General features: G+C 43.9%; 1 protein-coding gene across 11 annotated transcripts in view; it reads right to left on the bottom strand.

The window, feature by feature from the left end:
* Positions 1–12895, bottom strand: part of LOC121576350 (C2 domain-containing protein 5-like) — a 79634-nt gene that overhangs the window by 47226 nt on the left and 19513 nt on the right. For all 11 annotated transcript variants that reach the window (XM_045213606.1, XM_045213609.1, XM_045213608.1 and 8 more), the window contains exons 2-6: positions 9456–9564; positions 9272–9358; positions 8787–8958; positions 6370–6465; positions 6094–6249 (exon numbers count right to left, since the gene is read on the bottom strand). In XM_045213606.1, coding sequence (XP_045069541.1) covers positions 6094–6249; positions 6370–6465; positions 8787–8958; positions 9272–9358; positions 9456–9545 — 601 coding nt within the window. In that variant the 5' untranslated portion in view covers positions 9546–9564. The remainder of the gene's footprint in view (positions 1–6093; positions 6250–6369; positions 6466–8786; positions 8959–9271; positions 9359–9455; positions 9565–12895) is intronic.

Raw genomic sequence — 12895 nt, 5'->3', positions numbered from 1 at the left:
TCCCTGTAGGCCTTCTCATTGTTGCCGGTGATCAGGCCTACCCCCGTCGTGTCGTCAGCAAACTTGATGACTGTGTTGGGAGTCATGCGTGGCTACGCAGCCGTGGGAGTACAGGAGGGGACTAAGCACACACCCTTGTGGGGCCCCCGTGTTGAGGGTCAGCGTAGCGGAGGTGATGTTGCCTACTCTCACCACCTGGAGTCGGCCCGTCAGAAAGTCCAGGATCCAGTTGCAGAGGGAGGTGTTCAGTCCTAGGGTCCTAAGCTTGATGATGGAGTTGATGTGTGCCATAACCAGCCTTCGACTTCTTGGGAACAGATGTGAGTGCTACAGAGCGGTAGCTGTTATGGCATAAAGCCTTCGACTTCTTGGGAACAGGAATGATGGTGGTCAGTTTAAGACATGTAGGGATTACAGACTGGGACAAGGAGACGTTGAAAATGACTGTGAATATGCCTGCCAGCTGTTCTGCGCATGCTCTGAGAACGCTCTGTAATACCGTCTGGCCCCGCGGCCTTGCGAGTGTTGACCTGATTAAATAACTTACTCACGTCGGCCTCGGAGAGCGAGATCAACAAGATGGCGCCGACAGACATGGTCGCCCTGTTTATAGCGCCTAGCCAACTTCGAATAAATGTTTTTTTTGCTCAGAACGTTTCTTGCATTATTACCTACAGCCGAATATAACTTTTGGATATTAGATCAACGGTCACTCACCAGCATTTTGACTAGAAATGAGACTTTCCTGAATTGGATCCTTTTCTTTTACTCCCCAAGGCAATTCCATTAATCCCAGGGGCTGCCCCAAGACACCGTCGTTGGAGAAGAGGAATAAGGAGTGGGCTTTTCGTCCGACTCAGGAGGCGTGCATATTATCCACCGATTCGGAGTATATTACTCGCTAATGTTCAGTCCCTGGACAATAAAGTAGACGAGCTCAGGGAGAGGATATCCTTCCAGAGACATCAGGGACTAACATACTAGACTTGGGCAATATCCGTTTATACAGTGTACAGGGGTATTTCGAAATCCCGATGGTATGAGGGGTTGGGGGAGCTGCGAGGGTGCGTGCTACGCCACTGCTTATAGCTAAGCAATAAGTTAAGTATAACTATAAGAAATCTAAAACGTGTCAAATACATTTTATCTAGCTCAGGGCTCCATGCATTTGATTTGCTAACTTGATAGCTAAGTGGCTAGATGTCAAGATCATGCTTCTTGGTTACAGCAGATACATTCAATCCCCTCCTGGATCAAGATCCCTGTTAACTAAATTGTTTTGTGCGTTAAAACAATAATAGCGCCCCTTGTGTGCACATTCGGTAATACCGTATACCACACTACAGTACAGAAAGGAAATGGTAGTATGAAAATCAGGATATCGCTCAACCCTATAAATTACTCTTCCACGGAATCATGGCTCTCTCCGGATATGCTGTCCCTGTCCATTCAGCCAGCGGGGTTCTCCATCCATCACACAGACAGAAAGGTGGAGGTGTATGTTTCATGATTAACTACTCATGGTGTGACTGTAGTACCGTACAGGAACTCAAGTCCTTTTGTTCTCCAGATCTGGAATACCCCACCATCAAATGCCAACCGCGTCACCTCCCGAGATAATTATCTTCGGTCATCGTCACGGCCGTGTATACTCCCCCCCCAAGCTGACCCCACGACGGCTCAAGGAACTACACTGGACTATGTGCAAACTGGAAACCGCATATCCTGAGGCCATATTTATTATAGCTGGGAACTTAAAGGAAATCTGCGGAAAACGCTACGGAAATTTTATCAACAGATCTCCTGTGCTACTCGCTCATCGAGCACTCTTGACCAATGCTACTATCCCTTCCGGGTCAGCTACAAGGCCGTACCCCGCCTTCACTTCAGCAAATCAAACCAAACTTTGTCACATTCGCCGAATACAACAGGTGTAGACCTTACCGTGAAATGCATTCTTACAAGCCCTTAACCAACAATGCAGTTCAAGAAATAGAGTTCATAAAATATTTACCAAATAAACAAAAGTAAAAAATTATAAAAAGTAACGAGGCTATATACAGGGGGTACCGGTACCGAGTCAATGTGCAGGGGTACCGGTTAGTCGAGGCAATTGTAGGTAGGGGTAAAGTGACTATACATAGATAATAGACAGCGGGTAGAAGCAGTGTAAAATTAAATGGGGGGTTGTCAATGTAAATAGTCAAGGAAGCGATTTGATTAATTCTTCAGCATTCTTATGGCTTGGGGGTAGAAGCTGTTAAAGAGCCTTTTGGTCCTAAACTTGGCGCTCTGGTACCGCTTGCCGTGCAGAGAACAGTCTATGACTTGGGTGACTGGAGTCTGACAATTTTCTGGCCTTTCCTCTGACACCGCCTAGTATATAGGTCCTGGATGGCAGGAAGCTTGGCCCCAGTGATGTACTGGGCCGTACGCACTACCCTCTGTAGCGCCTTACGGTCAGATGACGAGCAGTTGCCATACCAGGCGGCGATGCAACCGGTCAGGATGCTCTCGATGGTGCAGCTGTAGAACTTCTTGAGGATCTGGGGACCCATGCCAAATCTTTTCAGTCTCCTGAGGGTGAATAGGCTTTGTCGTGCCCTCTACACGACTGTCTTGGTGTGTTTGGACCATAATAGTTCGTTGTTGATGTGCACACCAAGGAACTACAGCCCCGTCGATGTGAAAGGGGTCGTGTTCTGCTCTCCTTTTCCTGTAGTACACGATCAGCTCCTTTGTCTTGCTCACATTGAGGGAGAGGTTGTTGTCCCAGCACCACACTGCCAGGTCTCTGACCTCCCTATCGGCAGTCTCATCGATGACGGTGATCAGGCCTACCACTGTTATGTCGTCAGCAAACTTAATGATGGTGTTGGAGTCGTGCTTGGCCACACAGTCGTAGGTGAACAGGGAGTACAGGGGGGACTAAGCACGCACCCCTGAGGGGCCCCAGTGTTGAGGATCAGTGTGGCAGACGTGTTGTTGCCTACCCTTACCACCTGGGGGCGGCTCGTCAGGAAGTCCAGGATCCAGTTGCAGAGGGAGGTGTTTAGTCCCAGGGTCCTTAGTTTAGTGATGAGCTTTGTGGGCACTATGATGTTGAACGCTGAGCTGTAGTCAATGCCTCCATTCTGCTCCTCCCCTCCTATAGGCAGAAATTTAAACAGGAAGTACCCGTGGTAAGGACTGTTCAATGTTGGTCTGACCGTTCAGAATATATACTTCAAGATTGTTTTGATCAAGTGGACTGGGATATGTTCCTTGTTGCCTTAGAATAGTATTGACGTATACACTGACTCGGTGCCTTAGTTCATCAGGAAGTACATAGAGGATGTTGTTCCCACTGTGACGATTTGAACTTATCCAAAACAAGTGGATAGATGGTAGCATTTGCGCAAAACTTAAAAGTGCGAACCACCGCATTTAACCAAGGTGACTGAGAACATGGAAGACTACAAACAGTTCAGATATGCCCTCCGTAAGGCAATCAAGCAGGTGAAAACGACAGTACAGGGACAGAGTGGAGTTGCAATTCAACGGCTCAGACAAGAGACGTACTGTGCATTTGGAAAGTATTCAGACCCCTTGATTGTGTAAATTCTACTGATTGGACATCGATTTGAAAAGGCACACACCTGTCTATATAAGGTCCCACAGTTGACAGTGCTTGTCAGAGCAAAAACCAAGGCATGAGGTCGAAGGAATTGTCCGTAGAGCTCCGAGACAGGATTGTGTCAAGGCACAGATGTGGGGAAGGATACCAAAAAATATCTGCAGCATTGAAGGTCCAGAAGAACACAGTGGCCTCCATCATTCTTAAATGGAAGAAGTTTGGAACCACCAAGACTCTTCCTAGAGCTGGCCGCCCGGCCAAACTGAGCAATCGGGGGAGAAGGGCCTTGGTCTGGGAGGTGACCAAGAACCCGATGGTCACTCTGACAGAGTTTCAGAGTTCCTCTGTGGAGATGGGAGAACCTTCCAGAAGGACAACCATCTCTGCAGCACTCCACCAATCAGGCCTTTATGGTAGAGTGGCCAGACGGAAGCCACTCCTCAGTAAAAGGCACATGACAGCCCACTTGGGGTTTGCCAAAAGGCACCTAAAGGACTCCCAGACCATGAGAAACAAGATTTTCTGGTCTGATGAAACCAAGATTGAACTATTTGGCCTGAATGTCAAGCGTTACGTCTGGAGGAAATCTGGCACCATTCCTACGGTGAAGCATGATGGTGGCAGCATCATGCAGATGTTTTTCCATCGGCAGGGACTGGGAGACTAGTCAAAATGTGGAAAAGGTGAAGGGGTCTGAATACTTTCCGAGTGCCTTCAGAAAGTATTCACACCCCTTGACTCTTTCCACAGTTTGTTGTGTTAGAGCCTGAATGTAAACATGGATTAAATGTTGATTTGTTGTCTCTGGCCTACAAAATACACTATAATGTCAAAGTGGAATTATGTTATCAGACATTTTTACAAATGCAATAATGTTTAACATGATTTTTTAATGACTACCTCATCTCTATACACCACACATAACATTTTCTGTAAGGTCCCTCAGTCGAGCAGTGTATTTTCACAGATTCAACCACAAAGACCAGGGAGGTTTTCCAATGCCTCGCAAAGAAGGGCACCTATTGGTAGATGGGTATAAATAAGAAAAGCAGACATTGAATATCCCTTTGAGCATGGGGAAGTTATTGATTACATTTGGATGGTGGATCAATACACCCAGTCATTACAAAGATACAGGCATTCTTGTAGTCCCCTGTAGCTCAGTTGTTAGAGCATGGCGCTTGCAACGCCAGGGTTGTGGGTTCGTTTACCATGGGGGGCCAGTATGAAAATGTATGCACTCACTAACTGTAAGTCGCTCTGGATAAGAGCGTGTGCTAAATGACTAAAATGTAAATTCTTCCTAACTCAGTTGCCGGAGAGGAGGGAAACAGCTCAGGGATTTCACCATGAGGCCAATGGTGACTTTAATAAAACAGTTTCAGAGTTTAATGGCTGTGATAGGACAAAACTGAGGATGGATCAACAACATTGTAGTTACTCCACAATACTAACCTAATTGACATAGTGAAAAGAAGGAAGCCTGTACAGAATAAAAAATATTCCAAAACATGCATCCTGTTTGCAACAAGACACTAAAGTAATACTGCAAAAAAACTGTGGCAAAGCAATTAACTTTTTGTCATGTTTGGGGCAAATCCAATCCAATACATTACTGAGTACCACTCTCCATATTTTCAAGTATAGGGATGGCTGCATCATGTTGTGGGTATGCTTCAAATCGTTAAGGACTGGGGAGTTTTTCAGGATTAAACAGAAACGTAATGGAGCTAAGCACAGGCAAAATCCTTGAGGAAAACCTGGTTCAGTCTGCTTTCCACCAGACACTGGGAGATGAATTCACCTTTCAGCAGAACAATAACATAAAACACAAGGCCAAATCTACACTGGAGTTGCTTACCAAGAAGACAGTGAATGTTCCTGAGTGGCCGAGTTACAGTTTTAACTTAAATCTACGGCAAGACCTGAAAATGCTTGTCTAGCAATGATCAACAACCAATTTGACAGAACTTGAAGAATTTAGAAAATAATAAATGGGCTAATGTTGCACAATCCAGGTGTGGAAAGCTTTTAAGAGACTTACCCAGAAAGACTCACAGCTGTAATCGCTGCCAAAGGTGCTTCTACAAAGTATTGACTCAGGGGTGTGAATACTTATGTAAATTAGATATTTCTGTATTTAAGTTTAAATAAACTAGCAACATTTTCTAAAATCATGTTTTCACTTGGTCATTGTGGGGTATTACGTGTAGATGGGTGAGAACATATATCAATTTAATCCATTTTGAATTCCGGCTGTAACACAACAAAATGTGGAATAAGTCAAGGGGTATGAATACTTTCTGAAGGCACGAAAATACCCTCAAATAAAAAGACATTCCTGTACTGTCGCCTCAGAAAACATTTGATCTCAAATCCAAAACGCTGGAGTAGAGAGACAAATTAAACGTTTTAGCTTCACTGTCCAAAACGTAGGGGAGTGTATATAGAGAGAGTTAGATAGCGGGGTTATGTACCAGACATGAGAGAGATGAGTCTCTGGCGGGCCTCGTTAGAAGCTCTGGGGGTTCTGATGCGGTCAATCCACTGGTACTCTGGGTCCTCGTTCACCACCAGCTCCTCAACAAAGCCATGGACCAGCGCCACGCGGTAACACCTCGGGATGGACGTTGCTAACACACAGCGATGCGCATAAACACATATCAAACACATATTCATCATCATCATTAGTCATTTCTTGTGACTAGACGTCATCTCTACTATATTACAGCCCCATAGCGAACCAGACTCACTACAAAAGAACTTGACACCACAGGAGGACTGTCTGAAGCGGTTCAGGTCATTGAAGAGGTCCACCTTCACCAGAACATAAATCTCCCCTCTGATACCTGCAGGAGAGGAGAGGACATCAACAGAAACATTACTACCAGATAGAAACAGCACCTAACCCTAGAAACCCCAACTCTTCACTAACACGTTACTCTCTCATCTGACACTAGGAAGACAGAACCTACATCATCACGACCCAACGGACACAGTTAAAGAACAGCTTTAAGTAAAGCAGTTTTTTTTACAGCAAAGACCAACAGCATACATTTATAGGCTGTTACACAGAGAACACTGTATCTGTGTCTGAAAAGTCCCACTGTGGCCATGCACCTTTTGATGGGGAAGTATATGACTGACGTCACTAGTGTCAGATGGGGAACTACAGTGAGGGAAAAAAATATTTGATCCCCTGCTGATTTTGTACGTTTGCCCACTGACAAAGACATGATCAGTCTATAATTTTAATGGTAGGTTTATTTGAACAGTGAGAGACAGAATAACAACAAAAAAATCCAGAAAAACGCATGTCAAAAATGTTATGAATTGATTTGCATTTTAATGAGGAAAATAAGTATTTGACCCCTCTGCAAAACATGACCTAGTACTTGGTGGCAAAACCCTTGTTGGCAATCACAGAGGTCAGACGTTTCTTGTAGTTGGCCACCAGGTTTGCACACATCTCAGGAGGGATTTTGTCCCACTCCTCTTTGCAGATCTTCTCCAAGTCATTAAGGTTTCGAGGCTGACGTTTGGCAACTCGAACCTTCAGCTCCCTCCACAGATTTTCTATGGGATTAAGATCTGGAGACTGGCTAGGCCACTCCAGGACCTTAATGTGCTTCTTCTTGAGCCACTCCTTTGTTGCCTTGGCTGTGTGTTTTGGGTCATTGTCATGCTGGAATACCCATCCACGACCCATTTTCAATGCCCTGGCTGAGGGAAGGAGGTTCTCACCCAAGATTTGACGGTACATGGCTCCGTCCATCGTCCCCTTTGATACGGTGAAGTTGTCCTGTCCCCTTAGCAGAAAAACACCCCCAAAGCATAATGTTTCCACCTCCATGTTTGACGGTGGGGATGGTGTTCTTGGGGTCATAGGCAGCATTCCTCCTCCTCCAAACACGGCGAGTTGAGTTGATGCCAAAGAGCTCGATTTTGGTCTCATCTGACCACAACACTTTCACCCAGTTCTCCTCTGAATCATTCAGATGTTCATTGGCAAACTTCAGACGGACCTGTATATGTGCTTTCTTGAGCAGGGGGACCTTGCGGGCGCTGCAGGATTTCAGTCCTTCACGGCGTAGTGTGTTACCAATTGTTTTCTTGGTGACTATGGTCCCAGCTACCTTGAGATCATTGACAAGATCCTCCCGTGTAGTTCTGGGCTGATTCCTCACCGTTCTCATGATCATTGCAACTCCACGAGGTGAGATCTTGCATGGAGCCACAGGCCGAGGAAGATTGACTGTTCTTTTGTTTCTTCCATTTGCGAATAATCGCACAAACTGTTGTCACCTTCTCACCAAGCTGCTTGGTGATGGTCTTGTAGCCCATTCCAGCCTTGTGTAGGTCTACAATCTTGTCCCTGACATCCTTGGAGAGCTATTTGGTCTTGGCCATTGTGGAGAGTTTGGAATCTGATTGATTGATTGCTTCTGTGGACAGGTGTCTTTTATACAGGTAACAAGCTGAGATTAGGAGCACTCCCTTTAAGAGTGTGCTCCTAATCTCAGCTCGTTACCTGTATAAAAGACACCTGGGAGCCAGAAATCTTTCTGATTGAGAGGGGGTCAAATACTTATTTCCCTCATTAAAATGCAAATCAATTTATAACATTTTTGACATGCGTTTTTCTGATTTTTGTTGTTGTTATTCTGTCTCTCACTGTTCAAATAAACCTACCATTAAAATTATAGACTGATCATTTCTTTGTCAGTGGGCAAACATACAAAATCAACAGGGGATCAAATACTTTTTTCCCTCACTGTATATAACAGACTAAATGTATAGTGTGGTAGACGGGGAATTATACAAGGTCGTTCCATTTGATTGCGATCACTTTTTGACCACACCCCTTTTGATTTGAACGAAACTTTCCATACAAGCTTTATTTTTTATATAAGCTTTTAAATTATATCAAACTCATCCGTAAAAATGTTCCAGTGATTAAGAAATGGATGTCTCATGGTATGGTGGGGTATGCAAAACGGGTCAACTTTGAGTACCTCCATCTCCTGAATGTTTTGCCAATCAGGTCCAAAATGTCACTTTCTGACCCCTTCTACCATGGGCAAATAAGTATGGAAAGTTTCGTTCAAATCAAAAGAGGTGGGTCAAAAAGTGATTGAAATCAAATAGAATGACCCTATAACAAACACACCGTGTATAGTGTCGTAGATGGGGAACCATCCAGAGATGACAGTAGCAGCCTCGCAGGACAGCAGAGGGTCGATGTCAATGTAGACCTTCCCTATTGCATCGTTGGCACTGTAAGTGTCATGGTCCAACACTGTGATTTGTAATGGCTCATCCTGCAAGTCCTCATCATCCACCTAGTAGGAGGGTGACAAAGTTGAGGAAACAAGGATACATACTATCATGTTGACTGTAGCGTATTTACACTGTAATCCAATGCCATTCACAAACACGAATTATTAAAACATCTAATTGGGCACAGGAAACGTCAACAATAAGACAGCGATTGGAGGAAGGCTCCAGGAAGATGGAAATGATCACAACAGCACAGTCAGTCAGCTCCTGTAGCGCGCTAGTACTAAGCCAAGGTTGAACAATTCTGGTAGCCTACTTCACGGAGATCTAATTTCACAGAGAAATAAGTCAAGAAGTAGTTTCCATACATTTTACCTCAAATTTGAACCACTCTGAGTTCCACTGTGGGTTAAGGGACTTGGGGAAGACGTCTGTTTTGAAAGTTGTGTTGCCAAACTTGACCTGTAAGAACATCAATGAAGAACACCACAAGGCTAGGACTGCAGCACTGTAACACAGTATATACGTGTTGAAATGGTTGTAGGATTACGTTGCTCACCTCTACGAAGGCATCAGTGAGGTCGCTGGCTCTGTCCATGACTGGTAAGTGGCGCCCTGCCACGATCTTAGCTTTCAACTTCCCCGGCATGATTCAGCTTTGTCTTAACCTGCAGATGCAAGAATTAAAAGGTAAATCACTTCATTATTACAATGCCTACATAAGAAGATGTCAGCGTTCTTTAAAAATCCTTAATACTGAAGTGTCTGTTCCAGGTGCGTAGGAGTCAAAATAAGAAAACTGGAAGAGATGGAGACCCGCACACTGTCGAAAAAAGAAATAAATCCAAAACTGAGGCTTGAATGCAAAATAAATAAGTTTATTAAAACATCATAGTGCAAGAAAGTGCATAAATGAAAAGGTTTGTTTCATGGGCACCATGATGTTTTAATAAACATCTTAATTTTGCATTCAAGCCTCAGTTTTGGATGTATTCCTTTTTTCGGCAGTGTGCGGGTCTCCATCTCTTCCATTATTACAATGCCAACACGTGTACTGTTTACCTGTATTCATCAGACCATGATAAAATATGAAAAATTAATGAGCTAACAAACCTAAGGTCACACTGCAGTTATGCTACTAAGAAGAATGATGATAGTCCTGTTTGGCCCAGACATGGGCACGTGGTCAGGTGACATATGTTGCTGACAGTTAAAGAGTAGGAAGCAGGAGTTTTTACTCAAAGTAACAAAACAGTGTGGTCAAGGACTTAGTAACTTAGTTGTAGTCCCAATCTGGTTACCTATAACTACAAACAGTTATGTATTTTCATATTTATTTACTTATTTCCAGATATCTTCTACACTTGCCACAATTGCACTATTTCTCAACATCATATGGAGAATATACTTTGCATTAGCTAGCTCGAGCGTTGGCAGTGGTGAGCTACAATCCACCAATCACCGAGGAGGTGTGCCGTAAACAACCAATCAGATTCCCCCACATGTGGGGGCCGCATGATGAAGTAGGCTACCAGAATTGTTCAACCTTGGCTTAGTACTAGCGCGCTACAGTAGCTGACTGACTGTGCTGTTGTGATCATTTCCATCTTCCTGGAGCCTTCCTCCAATCGCTGTCTTATTGTTGACGTTTCCCCTCGTTTCCTGTGCCCAATGCCACCTCTGGATTATTGCCTCTGGAATGTATCTACTTTGGATTTACCGCACTATATTCCTATTGGATTAGCTGACTCTCCCTCGGCCGGTGAAATGGTGAAGCGCATCCTTCCTTGGCTCTCCGTCAAATCAGTAAGTCTTCGCTCTCTCTACTTTATATGTGCTGGCTTTTTTTGTTGTTGTGTTCTGTGAGTTCCTGCCTGTGCTAGACTAGATGGTGTTGTTCTCCATCTTACCACTTCGCTATGTCGACGTGGGGGTTGGCTAGCTAGGCTAGCTAGCAGGCTCAAATAACTAACTTTAGCTGGCTGGCTTGCTGGCTAAGATAACTGTATATACCGGTAACATTATTTGATAACTGGTTAGATGGCATTATGTATTTCCAAAACGTTGGTTTACTTTAATGTAGCTGTAAGCTAGGTGTTGATAGCAACTGGCTGATTCATGCAGTGCTAACATAAGAGTATCAGGATGGTAGGGCTAACGTTAGCAGGCTAGTAGGGCTAATGTTAGCAGGCTAGGTGGCTAGCAACCTTGCAAGCTGATTTGTAACAAACTCATAATGTACTGTATATGCTTGTAAGTTGGCTGAAAATGTAAGTGAAACCAGTAGTGCAAACAATTTGGTTTAATTTTAATTTATACATTTAAAGTTATTTCTGTTGGGAGTTTACATTATAGGGAGTAGGCTGGCTTGCCGGGTCCTCCATATTACATCACATCGCACAAAACATTTTCAAGCATGACTTCGGCATTCTTCGGTTTGATGTAATAACTCGAAAAATAGAAAAGTGAGGTGTAACTTAGCATTGGGACTTTTGACGCATATACTAATGCAAATCTACACTACCGGTCAAAAGTTTTAGAACACCTACTCATTCAAGGGTTTTTCTTTATTTTTACTATTTTCTACATTGTAGAATAATAGTGAGAACATCAAAAATATGAAATAACACATGGAATCATGTAGTAACCAAAAAAAGTGTTAAACAAATCAAAATATATTTTATAATTTGAGATTCTTCAAATAGCCACCCTTTGCCTTGATGACAGCTTTGCACACTCTTGGCATTCTCTCAACCAGCTTCATGAGGTAGTCACCTGGAATGCATTTCAATTAACAGGTGTGCCTTCTTAAAAGTTAATTAGTGGAATTTCCTTCAGCTTCGAACTAAGCATGTAACTGTTGACATATTGATCTACAAGTCATTTTGCATGCCGAACAACCCCCAGGCAATATCAATAGCCTAGTCAAACTGGGTACGGTGCCCTGCTTCATGCACGCACAGTGCCCAGCTTCGTGTGCTGACCAACGCAAGGTAGGTGACCTGTTTCTGATATTGCACATCTGTGCAGCACCTTCAGCATTCAAATGCTAAAACAGCTTACGTGATATTAGGCTTTATTTATACTGAACAAAAATATAAAACGCAACATGTAAAGTGTTGGTCTTATGTTTCATAAGCTGAAATGAAAGATCCCAGAAATTGTCCATACACAAAAAAAGCTTATTTCTCTCAAATTGTGCACAAATTTGTTTACATACCTGTTAGTGAGCATTTATCCTTTGCCAAGATAATCCATCCACCTGACAGGTGTGGCATATCAAGAGGCTGATTAAACAGCATGATCATTAGACAGGTGCACCTTGTGCTGGGGGACAATAAAAAGCCACTCTAAAATGTGCAGTTTTGTCACAACACATTTCCCTCAAGTTGAGGGAGCATGCATTTGGCATGCTGACTGCAGGAATGTCCACCAGATCTGTTGCCAGATAAATTAATGTTAAATTCTCTACCATAAGCCACCTCCAATGTCATTTTAGAGAATTTGGCCTCACAACCGCAGACCACGAGTAACCACACCAGCCCAGGACCTCCACATCCAGCTTCTTCACCTGTGGGATCATCTGAGACCAGCCACCCTGACAGCTGATTAACAACAGAAGAATTTATGCACAAACTGTCAGAAACAGTTTCAGGGAAGCTCATCTGCGTGCGTCGTCCTCACCAGGGTCTTGACCTGACTGCAGTTCAGCGTCGTAACCGACTTCAGTGGGCAAATGCTCACTTTCGATAGCCAATGGCACGCTTGAGAAGTGTGCTCTTCACGGATGAATCACAGTTTCAACTGTACCGAGCAGATGGCATCGTGTGGGTGAGTGGTTTGCTGATGTCAATGATGTGAACAGAGTGCCCCATGGTGGTAGTGGGGTTATGGTATGGGTAGGCATAAGCTATGGACATTAACACAATTGCATTTTATTGATGGCAATTTCAATGCACAGAGATACCGTGACGAGATCTGAGGCCTATTATTGTGCCA

The sequence above is a fragment of the Coregonus clupeaformis genome, unplaced genomic scaffold, assembly GCF_020615455.1.
Source record: "Coregonus clupeaformis isolate EN_2021a unplaced genomic scaffold, ASM2061545v1 scaf0128, whole genome shotgun sequence".
Classification (NCBI taxonomy): Eukaryota; Metazoa; Chordata; class Actinopteri; order Salmoniformes; family Salmonidae; genus Coregonus; species Coregonus clupeaformis.
The sequence above is the reverse complement of the archived record's forward strand: the minus strand, read 5'-3'. Positions and strand labels throughout refer to the sequence as shown.